The sequence below is a fragment of the Netta rufina genome (assembly GCF_964035555.1).
Source record: "Netta rufina genome assembly, chromosome: 3".
In the NCBI taxonomy this organism is placed as follows: domain Eukaryota; kingdom Metazoa; phylum Chordata; class Aves; order Anseriformes; family Anatidae; genus Netta; species Netta rufina.
In genome coordinates this window covers 61,207,750-61,227,026 of record NC_140125.1, presented here as the reverse complement: position 1 = coordinate 61,227,026, position 19,277 = coordinate 61,207,750, and the positions used below count along the sequence as shown (strand labels likewise).

Genomic DNA, 19,277 nt, shown 5'->3' with positions numbered 1-19,277 from the left:
GAGTTACAAAAGGTTTCTTTGTGGAGGGGCACTGCTATGTGGAAATGCCTTCCCAAGCCCCAGGACCTTACAGTATCACCTCCAGTCTCCAAACTCTTTTACTGTGTGTTTGAAGATGCCTTTTGACTTACTGATTTGTGAAAAATTGAAAGCCCCAATTTTGCTAGCTTTACCTCAATTTACCTGTATCACCAGTCAAAAATGTAGAACAGAGACACGGTAAGGAACATAACAAAGGTTAGTTTCTAATTATGTGTGGAAATGAAGTTACAAAAATATGGTGAAATACGAAACTCAATTCTAGATTACAATTATGATGACTCCTTGGTTGCTGGCAGCTCAGTGCCTGTGATCTAGAGCTGGATGTTCTCCCCTGGCACATCCCCACAATCTCTGGACCAGTCAGGGCTTCGCCTCTTGCAGGCTATTTTTAAAGAGTCCTGCTTCCTTTTAATATAGATAAAGTATCCAGAGGCTTAGCTGAAGGTTTGTACCTTTCAATTGTGAAAATACTCCAGGGTGTCTTCTGAGCTGCTCACCTAGCAGGCAGGTTTTGTGCGGTAGCTTTAAACAGCTTTTCCAGCTCTGTCTGGCACAGTTACAGCGCCTGAAGCAATCTCCAGCCCCATGCTACGTATTATGAAGGCTGTTGCTGTGCAGCAGGTTTTGGCCTCGGTTCTTTGGTGTGGTGTCAGCCATGTGGGGAAACCTTTATGCAAGGTACTGCCATTTGAAATGCCAGAGGGTGCCATGCCAGACACCCTTCTTTCTTTTCTTTCCCTGTATGGTTTGTATCTCCTCATGTCAAAGTGACCTGTTCGCTCTGGCTTTGGGCTGAGAAAGACATGGTACATCTGGTAATTTAGAAGTGATATAATTCTCTTTTATTGTGAATTAAAAGCAAACAAACAAAAGAGTGCAAGAACACAACCCTTTATTTTTATTTTTTGTAAGGAGATGAAGGCCCCTCTGACCTTGTGTGCACTGTGGGTTTTGCTTCTGTGTCTTGAAGCAGAAGTGGATTATTACATACCCATAGATAAGCAAAGGAAGATGAGAAAATTGAAAGGTTAGAAAAGGAAAAAAACAGTTAACTCAAGAGGCCAGTTTCTGACCTCCTTAAAATGCAGCTAAGAAAATAAAAATATACTGACTCTTTGAAGAAAGATGTGTAACTTAAGCTAAGTAGAACATGTAGAAGAGCTAAAGTTGGCACTGGGAAGAATTAATAGTGGAAGCATATGCAAAAAAAGTGCATATGTAAGTCTATATCTAAGAAGCAGGACTTTACAGACAAGGTTTGTTAGACTTGAGGGAATGAGTATCATCCAGAAGGACACAGACGGTGCGAATACTTGCTTAGTTTTCACTTGCGGTGAATCTTGCAGTAATGCCTACTCTTTTATATGCTTATAAAAAATCAGCTGTTTCTAGATAAGACATTAAAACAAGCAGATGAGTTCAAGAGCAAAAGATTAGTCAATTTGAACAATTTGTCTGCAGAAGAGCTGGAGGAATTTAGAAATGAAAGCTGATGCCAAAGTTGCGTATTGAAATCTTGAAGTCTTGGACATGGAAAGGTAGCAAACATTGTCTTCCAAAATGTAATACTTCCAAATCTGCTGAGAATAATCGGCGTCTGCCTTGGTCTGGAGTATATGGTACTAGCTGGTCAGATAAAATTAGTAAATAACTGGATCACTAATCAATCTGACAGTGTGTGCAGGCTTGTTTCTTTAATGCATAATAGGATGTAGAGCGTTCTCATGTTTTGATTTAATCTTGTTGAACTGATCTTGTTCTTCAGCACATGGTAGCAGGAACAGTTTATAGAAACATGCTTTCATAATGTTTTACAGGGTGTGATTCTCTCTAAAAATCTTAATTCTTTTAATACATCTAAAGCAGAAAGCTGCATAAAAGGAACTGGGAGTGCTTAGTGTTAGTAGGGTTACAATGAGAGCATCATAAATATCAATTTTTGAAATCATGTCTGTCCCTCCTGTGTTTTCAGAAGTGAAAGGACAAAAAGTGGAGGCATTATTTTCCAGTTTGAACGCTCTACGTGTAAAAACACCACATGATGGGAATTCGCTAGTGGCAGTTAACATTTGGTTCAGAAATATTTAACTTGGAGTAAGAAATGTGAGTGAATTGTTCTAGTGTATGCTAAGTTTTCCTTTCGAGTTATGTATCTTTCTGTAATATTGGCAGTAGGTATAAAGTGCTCTAAATGCACCTGGTATTTCTGGCAGAAACACCTGTGACTTACAAGGAGAGGAGTGACAAGTGAGGAGAATTTTTATCACAATACTATGGCACATTCTAGTATTCATTTGAAATACTTGGTTTTCAGGTGTATTTTATATATATAAGTATACTTATTTTAATTTACAGACTTGCTGATGCATGGGAAGATGATTTTGGAGTTCATCCCTTAAAGTTTTCATCAGAAACTTGTCTGGAATTATTGCTGATACTGGGATTGAGTACCACCTCTCTGCCCCCTTCACTTCAGTGCATGAACTCTTTTCAGGTAAGGAGCAGCTGCTATTTCAGTATAATGGTGTTATTTCTAGGAAATAGAGACATCCCTGGGGCCCATAAGCCCTTTTAAACTAAATGTTTATCTTCTGGTGTTGCATAACTCTTCATTAAATTATATATAGCAAAGGAGAATTTCTTTTCATCCTCAGTTTTTCCAGTAGTATTGAACGTAGACCAGGGCAAGCAATGCCATTGGGTTTTTAAACAGTGAATAACTGTTTACATTTAGTGTTTGAAGTAAGAACATAAAATTTTCAAACTTAGTCTGGAGTAGCTAGAATATTTAATAATTTCAATAATTCTGTTGAAATACATCATTATATAACGTCTTATTGTCTTAAAAAAAAAAAAAAAAAAAAAGCAATATATACACATAAGTCCTCTGATAAAAATAAAGATTGACAGTGGTGAAAGCTGGTTGGAGCAATAGGACAAAATATGCAACCCAGTGTATAAAATTAGTAGTGAAGCATTCACGGTTTTGTCCCATGTGAATGTCACTCTATGTTACTGATGAAGGTCTCACTATTCATGGAAATTTTCCTCAGAAAGTCATTGTTGCAGGTGTTAAATAGTGATTTGCATGATCTTAGCATGTTTCTGAGCACATACAACTTTAAAAAGCAATATATACAGGCATCTCAATTTGTCACCATACAGTAGATCAACTCATCCTTTTTTCTTTTTTGATACTTGTCTTCCCTTGTAGTTATGTAGTCTATTAGCTGTGTGTTGATGCAAATCTAAAGCAATCAGATGTCGAGCAGTAAAAGTATCTGAAGCTGTGTTTGACAGCTACAGAATAATGGTCATCTTAGTGGAAATGAGTGTCCTAAAGAGTCCGCAGCAGAAAATCTTGTACCTCCTATTTGTCTGCATTCTCAGTTCTCAGTTAAGGCAAGAGAATATGTAATTTGTGCTCCTGAAATATGTTCAGGGAAAGGTAATCTTAATTGCAGAATTTTGGAGCCAGAAGGAACCTGGGAAGAAGATGTCCATAAAACAAAATCAAGTAATTGACTTATAATACAGTTACAGTGATGGACAACTGCTGAAAACACATCTAAAAGTTAGGAAATAAATATGTACCTGCATTGTGTCCTTCCTTTGTATCCTGTGAGCTTGGAAACAGGGAATCTGTGTATGGAGCTCTCTCAACTGAACAGCAGCCATTTATCATTTCAAAATGATGTTTTAGTACCAAAGGTCAGGATTGTTACTGGATTGTACATTTGGAAGCCATAAAATTGAAGAATATCCTGTTTCAAAGATTGGTAAATAATGACTATTCATACAGTTGAATAATCTATGTTTCCTATTAAGAAGTGAATGTTTTGGTTGTCTAATCTAGGAGAACAGATTCATTGTCCAATACATTGTCAATAATATGTGATAAAAGTCTAAGGTCATGTACTTAGGATTTCTTTCCATTTTTTTTTTAATCTGTGTAGAGATAGCAAATGAAAACAGACTGCGTATGTGTGTGCACAGATATGAATCAGTAAATCGAGGAAGGTTTTTACCTCCAAGAACACAAAATACCTTAGACTTTTCTTTTTCCTTGTCAGAATCTGCATGGTTGTACTTGATTGTTCCAGGGGCATTTTGGATTTGTCAGACTGTCTCAAACCCTTAAATCCTTGCAGTGCTTGGCCTAGAGACAAGTCAGTGGTGATGTTCCCCAGCCACAGGATGAGGATGCCTCAGGAGTCATTGTGGTGCCTCGTTGGTCACCAGGAGAGGTGATCGCTGAGGAACGATGTGGTGTGTTGTTTTTCCTGTGACTCCTGTAAAAGTATTTTGCTTGGAGACTTTGTTTTCCGAGGACATCCATCTGTGAGGGCAAAAACTCAAAAATGCCAATTGGAGTTTAGGAACCCGTGTTTTAAGGATTTGTATTTGCTCCTTTTGGCCTGTTACTGAACAGATCATTCAAACTTGAAGTTCAGTGGGACCACAGAGGGTTTAATTTGGAGCAAATATCACAATGCTTTGCTGAGTTGTGGGGGATATGTCTTCTAGGATTGACCTGTTCAGACCTTAGTTTGCCAATCTGTGGCAAAGTGCTTGATGTGACAATGTCGGATTGTTGTAATTTTGGTTAAGAAAATGATTTCAGGCTGAAGATACTGCTTTATCATTTTAAGCTGATTCCCAGTGTCTGTGCTCTCACAGCAACAAGAAAAGAACAGATTTGTAGTTTTCAAAAAAAGCAAAGTTCTGAAACCTACTCTAATAAAATAATGTGGAGTTTTGCTAAGTGTGAGGGAAGAAAAATGGCTGTTATGACAAGGTCCTGGATCTAACTTTCACTCTCCGTGTAGCATCACAAAACGTTTGACCTGGAGGGCAAACACCGTCCAGGAAAATATTGTTTTATTTATTTTTATCCATGGGAACCTCGTTTAGGCCCCCATTTGTGAATCCATGGAGCAGAAACAAAATTTGCCTCGGCTTTCTTCTCTGAAGCTTTACAATAAGCTACCAGCCTTATCACTTTTTTGCCTTGGTTCCTTGCACTGATATTCACCTTCTGTAAAGCAAATATTAGAATTATATGTCCTAGTTTTTCTGTATTTTTCCTGGAAAAGTTGGCAAGATCCACAGAGAGGTGGAATAATGATATTAAGTTGTGCTGTTACCTGAGCATAAGATCCTTGTGCAATCAAAATACAGAAGATTTTGAGTGAAACGATAAATAACAAAAGGGCACTAGTAGAAAACTCTATTTCCTGTGGCTTAATGGAGCAATAGCAAAATGACAAAAACTAGTTTTGCTTTCTTAAGTGTATCTGTGGTGGCCTAGAAAAAGCAATCATACATACATATAGATAGATAATATTAAAACAATACTTATATTTGAACTGAAAACTATTGTAAAGTTGTTTTCTTTCTTTATCCACAAGTGGCAGCCTTGTTCAACAGCAGGCCAGGTTCTAGGCCACTGAGCAATGGATACTGAATGCTCAGGGGGTTTGCAGGGAAATGACCCAGGGGCATGCCAGAGCTTTCTGCTTTCCTAAATGTTCCCACTGTTGGACACGTGGTATGGAGCTAAATGGATCACTGGGGCATTTTTTATGTTCTGATACAGTATTTTAAAATGAATCTAACAGGCAGATGTATATGTTGTGAAATAAAAGTTACAGTTTAGCTTATATGAGTAAAGCTTTATAACATACCATCAGCTACCTGTAATTAAGTAGGCAGAAATGATCTTATCCATAACCCTGTGTTGTTTGAGACTGTCTTTACTTCATCTCTTGATTGTATTTCAGTGTTGCAGTGTTGACAAGTCAAAATCTTTAGTTGGTGTACATATGCAGTGGGTGATGTTTACGTTGTAAAAACCACATTAAGTAAATGTGCTTAGTTGCTAATCATCTCTGTAATAAACTCTGTTCTGCTTTGTGCTCTAGAAATGCTCTCTGGGACTAGCTTAACAGACTACATATCTGTGCTGAGACATAAATTACATTTTATTTTCCAACAGCGTGCTACTGCTTAGTAACATAATATTTGAAATCCCTTTTCATTCTGTTTTGACCCTGTGAAGATTTTCACTGTGGTTTACATCACTGGAGCAGCCTGGAAGAAAGGAGCAGCAGTAGACTACGGTACACAGCCCTCAGTTTAAAGGGGTAGGTGGTCACTGCAGCCAGCTTTTAAGCTTCCCTTTTTTTGTTAGAATTGGCTGTTGATTCTAGGTCCCAGGCTGCCTTTGGCTCACCTCATTATACCTGTGCAGTGACACTGATGTTTTCTGGTGGACTGGAAAGAGTCAAATATTAGCAAGCTTGAGCCTGGAAGCTCTGGAAGGACCAAAATGGGTAGACTAGCTCTTGATGGTTGCTGGCTGCTCCCAGGTTTACCAGAGAACATGGATTTGCTGTCCTGAAATGCGCTTTGCCAGGTTTACAATCCCTCACCCAAACCAGGATGCCTAGAACTATGGGAATAGGATGACTGAAGTACTTCATATTTATCTTGGAGCTGTGCAGAAAGCAGTAAGAAAAGGGAAAGAAGATGTAGCTGCTAGAAAAAAATCAGAAATTTCTTAGCTTGCTTTTGCTCTGAGCAGTTTTACCCCTCTGTGTTTGGCTCCATTACATTACACAGAAGGCTGTGTTACCTTACTGCACTCTTGATCTATCTGGCTCTCCACCCGAGCTGACCATTCCTTTGCTTCAGGAATGGTTGGACTTTACTTTGTACTTTATAAATAATACTTGTGAGCACTTGTAGCTATCACCCACTTGAGATGCTGTGTACTTCATCACCAAACTGCTCAGCTGCTACTTCTCAGCGCAGTCTGGGAAAGTGTGTTGGTACTTCAGAGCTTACAACACAAAACAGTTAACGCGGGGAGATGCTTTAAAGTGACAAGTAATCTCTGCTGTGTTTTGCTAACCTTATCTTGTCTTTCTCCAAATTCAAGCACAGCGAACAAAAAATGTCATGGATATTGAATTCTTATGATGATATATGGGGCTGTTCAGCACATTCTCTCTCACTGGTATTATTGTGGGAAACCAGGCATTTTACTTCCCATATCAAGGCTCTATTCATAAGGCCAGAGAGTGTAGCAAGAGTTCTTGTAGTTAAATAGATCACAGTTTTATTTTTACTGTTGCAGTTGTATGATATTGAAAGAAGATTGTGCTTGCTTTAAAGAGCTGAGCAGTCTTTATGTTCTTGATATTCTTCAGCGCTGAACCCAGTGTCACTGGAAGTTTATCAGCACACTGTCCATTTCAGTTAGTTAAGAGAAGTAGAGCCTTTTAAAAAAATAAAAATTATTATAAAAAAGTGAATTCAGTTCATGAGTTCATGAATCGAGTTTTTTTATCACTTGAAATCTTTTAATCAGCTGCAGAAACATTCTAAAATAGACAGTGGTAGAGATGTGAAGTAGACTGTTGCTCAGAAAATAGAAAAATGAATAAAACCAGTATCCATTGGAGTTTAATGGCTCTACTATGTGAGTGTCAAAAGTATACAAGACTCATGGAAGGCAAAATTCAAAATTACTGCCGGCTCTTTGGTCTGCACATGGTCTGAACTAAAGCATGCCTTCACATGCAGTGCTTTTTTAAGTGTTGAGACTTGTATATATCTATATGCCTAAAATAGCATTCTCAAACTTGTTTGTGGTAAAGTAAGTTAGCTTAAGGTATGCTTCAGGAATTGAGGATGATTGCAGATATACCTGTGTTTTCTGACAATCCTTTTTGAAGCAAACTGCCGAGTAAAATTTAGAAAAATATGCTCAGCTCAGCTCCTCCTTTTGTTCCCTTCTGAGCATTTGGAGCTGCAGATGTCACACAGAATCTTTTAAGCTGGACTCCACTCCTCTGGAGTACTGTCAAACAGGAGATACTATGGTTCAAAGTTATTTGGGAAATAGCAATATAAAAGATGAAAATATCAAGAGAGAAGAAATAGGCTTTCAATATTTTTGAATTCACCTGTCCCAGAAAAGAAAAATAAGTCCATTTATGCATTGAAATATTATCTTTTTAAATGTTTTTTTTTTTTTTTTTTTTTTAAATTAAGCTTTGTATTACTTGCTTATTCATCTCCCACAAAAATGAATTACAGATTTGAATATGTGTATGTATATTCTGTAATATTTTGCAGACAATGAATGGGATCCTAAATCCCTTAGGATTTCTTTAGACAAACTATTTTTTTTTTTTTAATTTTTGTCTGAAGCTCACAGACTGGAGCTCACAGTAATACAGAGAAACCAGTGCAAATGGTATTCTGTTGAAATACAGCAATTTTTGTTCCCCTTTACTGACCAATTTTACAAATTGTAAACTGCAATTAGTGTCAGCCTTTTGGCTACAAACTAATGTTCTTTTTTTCTTTATATATATATATATATTCAGATTTGGATAAAAGTGCTTTCTCCATTTTTTACTAACTCCAGTCAGTTGCTAGGATGACATAGGATGGCTTCATTTGGCTTGGGATGCTTTTATAGTTTCTTCAAAAAAAACACAACACAACTGTTTCCTGTGGAAAGGATCCAAAACACCTACTCTCTCCTAAATGTTTGGATTCAATTTTGCATTGCATGTGCTAATAAGTGTTTTATTGTGATAATTATGTGGAATTTTAAAGTTTGATTTGAAACAATTTATTGTAAATAGGAAACAAGTGACTAAGCCTTAGAGCCTGTGGAAAGCAGATGCAGTCTTTTCTAAATAAGCATACAGATATTTAATTGACTTGAAAATAAAAAGTTATAACATATGTATATTTTTTGTTTGTTTATTTGCATTTAGCAAAAGCCATAATAAATCTGTTCAAACACTGCAGAATAATTAGAAAGAGTTATGAAGTGATTTTGAGAAAATGCTGACAAGAACAAGCAGTATTAAAAGAATTAGTGCTTCAAAGATGAATTTAAATGTTTGGCAGAATGATAAAAATTTCTAGGTTCAGTTTAGAGATTGCCTTGTTTTTCTTGTCTGCTATTTAATTGTCCTTTAATGAGGTGATTTTTATCCTACCACCCAGGTTATCTAACTCAGTGATCACTGTAAGCCACCTTTTCAAAAGTATCTCTAGAGCAGTCTGTGGTATTTCTTCAACACTGAGACTCTCTGCTTTTTTTAATGTTCACTCTCAGGGCCTCAAGCTGAAACAGAACAATTTTTTTCTTGAACTGTAATTACTATTTTGAAGTCTATGTTAAACCGCAGCTAAAAACCATTCCCACTACTGATTCTGCATAAACTAGTAAAACAAAGCCTCTTATCTGAAAACTGGATATTCTCCATTTGCAGGGGCGTGTTGAGCAATGTCTCATATCTCCCCTCTGTGTCCTTGATGTGACTAATCTGTATCTGCAGGACAGGCATGCATTTCTGCAGTGTGGCATTATGACATCTGGTGCTGCTGTGGAGATGCTGATGGGAAGGTATTATCCCACTTATCTAACGCGTGGTATGGCTGCACTTCCTTTAATGGCAAGGAGTTGCCTGTTTCTATCAGCCAGAAACTAAACAAACTCAATCACATCTAAATCTAAGCTGAAACACTGAATGGGAAAAATGCAGGCTGAGCTTACTGCCGGAAGCACAAAGTTTTGTGATTGCTTCAGTGCTCTGTGGTGGAGAGTCAGGACCTAAATCTCCTAAACTGAGGTTCAGAATTTGTCATCTGTTTCTTCCACGCCTGTTCACCACTACAGAAGAAATCAGAGAGGGCGAATCTGGGCATACCATAAGCAGAAGTGGGTTTAATTACAAAAATCATGAGCTCCCGGTGAGAGGCAGCGTACGTGTTGTACACAGGCAATTGCCTCTTCTGGAACTACAGTTCCCTGCTGCTTGAGAGGGAAGATCTGCCTGAGGAATCAGCTTATTTGCATGCAATTCTCTCCATCTAGACTCCAGCAACAAACACCTGGGTGGGCTTCTTAAAAACTGCGTGTTCACTTGCATACGGAGAAAAAAGACCTAAGGGATGAAGTGTAATATCAGCATCTGGTGATACATTTCATTGTCGTTTTCTTAGAAAATGTGCTCAGATATGTTATTAGCCATTTAGACGTGAATGCACAATTGATTACAGAAATCTAATTTAGATAGCCTGGTACAGCCCATCTTATCAACTGCTCAAACGGGGTGAAGATGGAACTAATCAGGATTGAAAGTGTCTTGATTAATACCACTCATTTTATTTCCCCTTTGCATCTATTGTGTAAGGTCTGATTTTTCCCAATTCATTTTGAATTCTAAAAGTGTAGCTGTTTGCTTAGGTCTTAATTATCCACTACTTGTGTCCATAAAGTCCTATTAGACTCAAACCGAGGGTTGATGTTCTTTATGAACAGGCACCAAACTCCCAGAGTGTTTATCAGGAATGTGTTATGAAATGAGATCAGCCAAATACCTCTGTTTAGGTACCTGAATATATACCTAAAGAGGAGTCTTTATATGGGAGGCCTGATACATTTCGAGAACATCTGTTTTTCTGTATTAACTGAGAGTGTCACCTTCCTGACTGAGAAACAGGCTCTGCTCAAAAGAAGTATTTAGACCCATGTAAGACCAAATAATGCTGTATGTGTTTGGTGTGGCTTATAGGTAATTCTTCCGAGCTGCTTCCCCCCAGAACTTTGATTTATCCAAGTTAGTCTTAGCTCTGTGCAGTTCATAATTAACATAATTGACTTGAGTAAAGAATAAGTTCCAATCTCCCAGCAAACAAGGTACAGAAATCTAGTTATCAGCTGCACAGAGCTAGGCAGTCAGCTGTTGTCTTGAAAATAATACTGAGTCACTGGACACCAGTGAATCTCTAATGGAAATTTTTTTCCCCATAAGGTTTCATATTATTATGCTTTGTGCTTTGTGAATGGGTATTGTTATGGAAAGCTGTGATGCTGTTCATTTCCTTTAAGAGTCTGGATGGAAGTTTTGAAACTACTTAAGAAGCCCAGAAAAAAATCTGAGATGCATTTATAAGGTTGCTTCTTAGTGGGTTTACAGATGCTTTAAAAATAGATGGATTCAGTCTTACCAGATTGGAGCTGTAGGCTGGGGTAGGTGTGTATTATCACAGATTACAAAAGTCAGAGGGATCCTAAAAGAGGATGTCACCGAGTCCTAGCGTTGTATTAGCAGGCAGGGCATCTTGCCAAGGCACTCAGAGCAGCTGAGCAGCGTTATGTGTTGAAGAGCTGGAAATGGTAATGATGTCTTCAAGGAGACAAATGGGCAAATATACAGAAGTCTGCAAAGCCAGAGTGTAATAATTGAATCGATGACTTGACTATGATAAAGTACGTGGTGGACGAAAAGGAAAAGGATTGTTAAGCTCTCCTTTTTTATTGTCAGTTGAAAATGAGTCTGGAATGGATCTTTTGGTTAAGAAGGCAGTAATGCCCCCAGTGAGAAACATACGGTTTGCCTTCTCTCGGAAATACAAGTCCATCATTCTGTTGTGATGTCAGTGGGGAGTGCTGGGCTCTGAGTCCGTGTGCTTAAATCATAGGTCTGTGATCCGTGCTTGATGGCCAGTGACAAATGGTAGTGCTTGAAAGCTCTTGCTTGTTAGGGAGGAAAACTTTTTAGGTGTAGAGATTAGGAAAGCTAGAATAGGAAGATATGTGGTTGTGGGGGGAGGTCAAATAGCTGTCTGTCCCGAGGCAGGGAAAAACATGAAGGAAAATGGAAGAGAAAGGCAATAGGCTGCTGCTGTTCCCACTGACATAAACCAGCCAAATTCTGACAGACCTCAAAGAGAGCAGGACTATTTCCATTGTTTCTACATTGCTTGCTGTTTTGACCAGTAAGATAGGTCAGTTGTGCAAATATTCGTTTGTACTGTGGCTCCACTACTTCTGAATTAAAGGAAGCTGCTCTGCACGTGGGCGTGCAAGGAAGTATCCCAGCATATACATTTCATAGAGCTCCCAAAATAAGACCTGGAATACTCTACAGGAAGAAGGAAGAGGAGGGCACAAGAGTATGTAGGTATTAACACAGCCTACTGAGATGCAGCAATCATTTAGCCTTCAACGGCAAGCTGTTATTGCCTTGAGGTGAAACCTGGCAACCATTTCACAGCATGTAGGAAAACTTGCAGGAATCCAACGAAGCAATAGCCAAGTGAGATCACGGGGAGCGTTGGGTGGGCAGGATGGGAGTGCTGCTTGGGCTTCTGCCAGGTTTTCTGGTGAATGTTTCTCTATCTGTCTCCCAGCAGCTTGACAAGAGAAATAGGAAATGATTCTGCCTGGTGGAAAATAAATATAAAAATATTATTTTTCCGCATCATTAACATAAATTATAAAAGCATAGGCTATAGAGGAAGAGACTGTCTTAACAGGTCAGTTCCCAGTCTTCATTATTTTTATGAGTTTTGGCATTGTGAATTGATAAAACAAGCTGGAGAGCTGAATTCTTTCTGTTGCTTCTAGTAAGCTTGAATTTTACAAGGAAAATAGAATAAAAATTAATATTTATCACCCTGGCTACATGAAAAAGAGTCTTTCCTGCAAACTTGTACAAGTGAAAATGTTGTAATCTCACGGGCTGTGTTGGCTGCTTGGTCCACTTACAAGTTGTTTCAGAATGCTTGCTATTCCTAAATGCGACCCTGAAAAAGACAGGACATTGTTCTGTTCAGATGTTTTCACTTTCTGTAATTGCTATCACTGACTCGAGTTCTGGTTATTATCAGTAACCGTTTGCCTGCATAATTCAGTTTCAGATAGAAATTCTGCTTGCTGTTGGTGCCCCAGTCTTTGATGCATTTCTTCTTGTGTTTATATTTAAATGTCCTACTGTATCAAAAAAGATGGCTATCATTGTGTAATGGGGGATGTCTAGCTAACAGATTTCTGTTTTAACTCATCAAAGAGCCTGCTGCTTATTCTTTGTGATGTTTTCATACAAAGTCTATTCCAGTCATCCAGCAGGTTTTCTGAATTCATCACATTCTAGGACTGCTTGGTTTTCCTCTTCGTTGACTACTTAGGTTTTCTGCAGTGGTGTTTCCATGTCAATATTTCATTTCTATTACGTATCATTTTACTTTGTTTCTGTACTACTTAGGAGCAGACAACCCTGCAATTCACGTATGCCTTTTTACTGGTTAGAAACTGACTTCTAGTACTCACTGTTGTCTAATTTACCTTCTTTTCAGGGAAGGTAGAAAAACTGAGGCTGGGAGGTGCACAATTGAGCTTTATATCCTTCTGTGAAACAATGTAGAATCAACTTTCTGCTGAACACACAGGTTCTTAATTCAGGTTGTGTTCTCTGCTTCCATAGAAAGGAAATACTGTTCTATACAAATATAGCTGAAAAGTAGGTAGTGACTAGTTAAATTAATCAAAAGTGTCTATTCCACATGGTCAGCCTGGGGATATATTCCATTAAGGACTGTTCTTTCTATTTTAAGGTGATATCTGAATGCAACCAAATATTATCTGTAGAACTTATTGTGTTTTATTCTTTAATTTTTTTTACTTTCCTCCTCTACTCTTATTTACTACCCCTTCCCCATAGTGGTCTTTCTAAAATCTGGACTTAATCCTGGTAACAGTGAACAAGGTGGGAACTTTTTCAGTTTGAAGGGTTTGATGTAGACTTTTAAGAAGAAATTCAACAGCAAATAAAATTAAATCCACGTTGCATACCACATAGCTAACTGTCAGGGGTTGCAATTTATCCATGTAAGTAAATAAGAATTTCTTTGTGTGTGTGTGTGTGTGCTCAAGTGCTGATGCTGTTGTAGAGCTGGAGTTGGAGAAGTGGTCCAGCCATGTACTGCTCCTTTGACCTCTTCAAGGAGAAACCAGGATACTGGTGAGGCCAAAATTTGACAAGGAGGAGTCCATTCTCTAGGTTGCCTGCTTTTTGGACCATTGTCTGTGAGGACTTTAGCACTCACCAATGTTATATCCACAACACCAGATCTAGATGAAGCATAGCTCCAATTCCACCTGGAAATTACTGTACTCCTGTGATTTAGTTAAAATGAACTGTCAGAAGTGAGGTGCTGCTTATGCAGTTTTAAATGTAGCTCAGAAACTAGAGAAAACCCCAGTGAAACTCAGCTACTGAACCTATCAAAATTAATGTCAAAACTTTTTGGTTTCAGTGGTGCAGAACTGGACTGCAAATGAACAAACCAGCCACCTGGATTTATTGTAGGGAAATAATTGTTGTGGGCTCTCTGAAAGTTAGTCATTAACACTATCGGATGTGAACTTTGTAAGAAAATGCTTGGAGCTAGTCTCTGATAGCTATTCATTAGACAAATGAATTAATAACTGTGGTTTCTGGTTCATGCAGAGGTTTCTCTGGTGTTTTTCTGTTTGGTTGGGTTGTTGTTGTTGTGTCCTCATCATTTCTTTGAACACTTCAAACAGTATCAATGATTTAAAGGCTTCACTTCACTAGATGGGAAAAAAACATGCTTTTAGTGCAGTAGTGCTTACGCTCTTCAGCTATTGATATGATATAATATTTTTATGCTTGGGTAAATATAGATTTTGAATAAAAGAATTTAATTAACATTGAATAAATGTTCCTCATAAGGAGAAAATTCTCCAGTGCTATTTCATTAACGCTTCATGCTTCTAGCAGTTAACTAATTTAATTTCACTCCTGGTGTTCAAGGTCTGTGCTTTTCTCTCATGTCTTTCGATCTGTCTGTCTTTTAAACAAGCTTTGTTTGTATTTAATGGCTGGGGAAAGAAGTTCAGTCAGGGAAATGGGACACAGGGAAAAGAGCAGAGCCTTTTTTTATTACCTCGACTTTGTGTTATACACAGTGATTGTGATGACTATATGTAAAGTATATGTAATGTGAAAAAAGATATTTGGAATGATTTCTGAGGTTTGAAAGACTAGAAAGCCTGTTTTAAAAAAGTTGTTTATAGGAAAATGAATGATTTTAAATAATTAAAGGTAGGTAGGATCAGTTGCATTGCACACTGAATTTGGCTTACTAAGGAATATAAGGGTCTGGGGGTTCAGTATACAGTTAGTATTTTTTTAGTTTATTTGTTTATGCAGTGTAGTAAAATTTGTGTAAAGTGTTTAAATTCGGGGTACAAGTGAGTGAAATGTGGCAAATGATCAAAGTAAATAAAAGTATTTGTTCAAATTATCTGTAAAGTGATAAGGTTTTTAGTGTGAGAAGTCCAGGAGAGTGTCTAAGGCAAACCTTTATTCTGTTCCCAACCTCAGTGCAATACAATTGAAGTTATCCCCGTAGAAACGTGAGGTTTCATTCTTTGCTACTTCTTGGTGTTTACCTTATGAAACGGAATGAATAGAATCGTTCAGGTTGGAAAAGACCTCTAAGATCATCTAGTCCAACCTTTAATTTTGAGCAGTTGCAGGTTATTTTATTCAGGTTTTAAGATCATGCTATGATCGTCAGCTTTGTATCCTGTCCATTTTGGGATCCTTCCCATTTCTAGCTATATTCTTAATTATCATCTGGCTACATTTCTACTAACTTATGCTGGTTTTCATTCACTGAGTTTTGTGAAGTGCTAAATACGTTCATTTTTTACAATGCAGATGAATTAGGTTTTAATGGCATTTTTTAGTGGCTTTGCTGTAAGGAAGGAGTTTTAAACAGTATTTTAGAAGTCCTAGAGCAGACCAATGTGTTATAATAATTGTACTTCAATAATCCAGAATGATACCTCAAGGGAGCTATGACTCCAATGTATAATTTGTTCATGTATACTTGTCCTTGATAGTAAAATTGGATTAAAAAATAAGAATAAGAATAGAAAGAATGAAAGTGGAAAACTTATTATCCTTGAAGGTCATTAGTGTTTTCTAAAAAGAACGTGAAAATCTCACTGTTAAAGAAATCATGCTAGCATTGTTTTGAATAATAAGATTTTTATCAGTACAGGAAAAGGTCTCATAATAATAGTCTAATTGTTATTTTCATCTGAAACTGGAAAGAATTCGGTGGCTGAAAAAAAAGCCAAAGAAAAAGAGGGGAAGCTTGAAGAGAATAATATGGGTTGCATGGAACTGTGAGCTGAAGGACAGACTGTGCTGTAATATAAAGAAAAGAGGGTATGAAGGGGGTCAGGGGGAGGAGTCAACCAAAGCTATATGATGACGTATAACTCAAAAGTGTTCCCTATCTGTTTGACTGAAGTATCTTTCAAGTGATTGAAAGAAGCTGATGTATAAAGGGAATCCTAGGGAGAATGGCTGAAGAGGGAAAGTAGAATTTGCAGTTCATCTAAATCACCCCTGAATGTGCATGGACTGAGAGTAGAAAAAAATCTGTTTTAGAGGTTTTACAAAACCATTGGAAAGCTCTGTCTTGAAGGATTCCTTAGTGACCGATCTTTTTAAATGAGCTTGTTCACTTTAAAAATGTATGCAACAAAAATGTATTTAAAGAGTCACGGAAAGTGACTAAAGTAGGGTCAGCTATGGCAGGTTCCCCAGGACAGTCAGGTTTTAAATATCTGTGAGGATGGAGACTATAACTTTACTTGGCAACTTGTGCAACAGCCATCCTCGCAGTAAAAAAAGTGTTTTATGGTATTTGAAAGGAATTTTGTTTGTTTAAATTAGTGCTCATTGCCTCTTGTCCTGCCAGTGGATGCTACTGGGAAGAGCCTGGCTCTCTCTTCTTTGTTCCCCCCATCAGGTATTTATAGACATTGATGGGATCACTGGAACCCAAAGACAACATTTCCATTCCCACAATGTAGAGTTGGCTGTACCTGTTGGATGTTGCTCTAGATCTCTTCATTATGGGTTAGTTTGGAAGTGCATGAATGCAAGACTTCTTGATGTTGCTATAAATACAGATAGTAGTAAAATGCATGAGTTTTGAGTTACCTGTATACTTAGGCAGTAGTCTCTCTGTAATCTTGTCATCTCATCCCAGCAAGAAAAGCAGCCTTTAAATATCCCATACATGCACGTTTGCAGTTACATCTCTTACTGGCACAACTGTTTTAACATCTTTTTTATTTTGAAATCGGTCTCATTTCAGCCAGTTAGCCAGAGGGCTGCCAAAGCCCCCATGTGAGCTGTGCTTTGCTATGATAAATGAGTACAACTTGTCTCAAAATCCATTTGTTTTTTGCTTGGATTCTTTTTCAGAACGTGATAGGTGACCTACTTTTGTGGGGATGAAAAATGACCTTCCTGTTCCTTTGTGATGTTACGGGTTTTGTGAACTGTTGCACAGCCTTTTGGAGTAGGTGGCATTATCAGGATGGGTATTAATTATTTGCAGGCTGCTGATGCATCACCTCTGCACGATCTGTATTTGTCTCTTGAATGTTCCTCATCCCTTACTAATTATAGGTGGTCTTCAGCTTCCTTCATTAAATAGACTAGTGTAACACACAGAATGGTTTTGAGTTGTGTTCAAGTGAGTTGTGAAACTGTTGACTCATGTCAACCACTTGTATGTTCATGGACCCCATATTTTTTCCACCATTTTGGGATGGGCACATGCTATTGTTGGTACCCACTTTGTATTTACGTAAAAAACAAACCAACCAAACAAACAAACCCTCTCTCCATCTCTTTTCCTGGCTTTCTCTTCTCTTCCCCCCCACCTGCTGTCCCCCTAAAATTAGTAATGTGAGAGAGCTACTCTGTGGTAGGATTAAGAGGCAGGAAATCCTGACTCTTCCCATGGCTCGTGCTATGTGTCCTTGGGCAATCTGTTACTATTACAGACAAAAGCTGTGCATAGCACTTGGCTGAAAAATTAAAAGCACGGTGCATGATCTGAGGAGATGATTTTCAGATTTTAATCAAAGCATTGCGCAAGTGGAAAGGGAAGAGAGGCTGTAAAAGATGACTACATGAGGAGTGGTTTGTTTGTGAGCAGCGTAAATTATCTGTGAAGGGAAGTGGCTATTAGTGACTGTAATTTCATTCTTGTTGAGGTCTTTGGTTCCATCACAATGCAAATATCTGTTGTGGTACATGATGGACGCACAGCCCTATGTTTAAGGGCTGCTGCATTTCTTTTTGAAATGAAGTAGATCAGTAAGAGTAATAAAGGAAGAGAGGGTACAGATGAACTTATGCTTAACTTCAGAAATCCAACTCTGAGGGTTTTCTTGGGGAATGGATTTGGTGCCTTTGATTACATATATGTAAATACCTGATTTTGTTTGTTTGCTGCTTTTCTTTTTTGCATTGCACCTCCTAAAGATTGTGAACTTATTACCTTTTAGAAGAAATAGCAGAGAGATTTGGAGAGAGCAAAGGCTTCAGTTTTCTAGTCAGCATCTCTTGGAGATCAGGGAAGAAAAACAGGGTCATTTACCTATATTTTCCATAATGAATCAGATATGAAAATAACTTTGACAAGTAGCAGAATGTGATATACTAGAGAAAGCTGCCTTCTGAATTGCTTATTGGACTTAGTTGGGTAAGGCTGAATGACGATAAAAGCTGTCTACAGTACATGCTGCTTCAGGATGTATTTCCAGGTATTTTAGTACTGTGTCCACTCAGTGTTCATTCACATGACATTGCCTACAGCTTTATTTTGAGTATTTTAATGATGTGCATTAGCTCCGGTTGCTGTTATCTATGGAAGTAGTTTTATATTCAGCAGCAAACTATTTGATCTGGTTTAAGGCAGCCCTTCCATCTCTCTTGGCCTCTCTTTCATGTCATCTTGTCTCTTCCCTCTGCTCCTTCTGCATTATCCAGTGACTACACAGCTGTCCAAACAGCTGGGTTAATGCAGTAGCGGAGAGGAAGTTTACAAGAGCATTTGCTCATTGCATAAATTGCAATTGTATGGCAATAAATTAGTGAGACCCCAGGGTTTTTGTATAATGTTTGGCACTTCTTTTGGTGAGGAAAAAGCCTATGCTTGGAATGAAAGGTTTGTTTTTGAATTCCTGTGTGTTATTTTTTTTTGTGTGTGTTTTTGATAATGGTGGTATACTGAGAAGGACATCAGGGTTTTGAGGCTCAGTCTTCTGACTTAATGGTAGGGTACGTCAAAGATCGTTGTACCAGAAGGTCACTCCTACCCCTACAGTGGAAGTTATTGTCCCTGTGCAAGACAGCAAGGTTCGTCTGAAGTCTGCTTGGAGAACGTTAGCTTGCATTTCCCACTGTTAGTGCTGTGTTAACAGGATGATGTGGGAATCTGATTAAAAGACCATCTTTGTCCTTGCTTTTGTGAAGATTTTTTACTTCAGAGGCTTGAAGGTAGTTGGTGTGGTT

The 19,277-nt window shown here is 38.1% G+C and overlaps 1 protein-coding gene across 1 annotated transcript in view; it reads left to right on the top strand.

The window, feature by feature from the left end:
- Positions 1 to 19,277, top strand: part of UBE3D (ubiquitin protein ligase E3D) — a gene marked incomplete at its 5' end in the record, with an annotated part of 80,184 nt that overhangs the window by 43,553 nt on the left and 17,354 nt on the right. Inside the window, one exon of the mRNA XM_084284149.1 lies at positions 2,398 to 2,536. Within this exon, the coding sequence (XP_084140275.1) occupies positions 2,398 to 2,536 (139 nt within the window). The remainder of the gene's footprint in view (positions 1 to 2,397; positions 2,537 to 19,277) is intronic.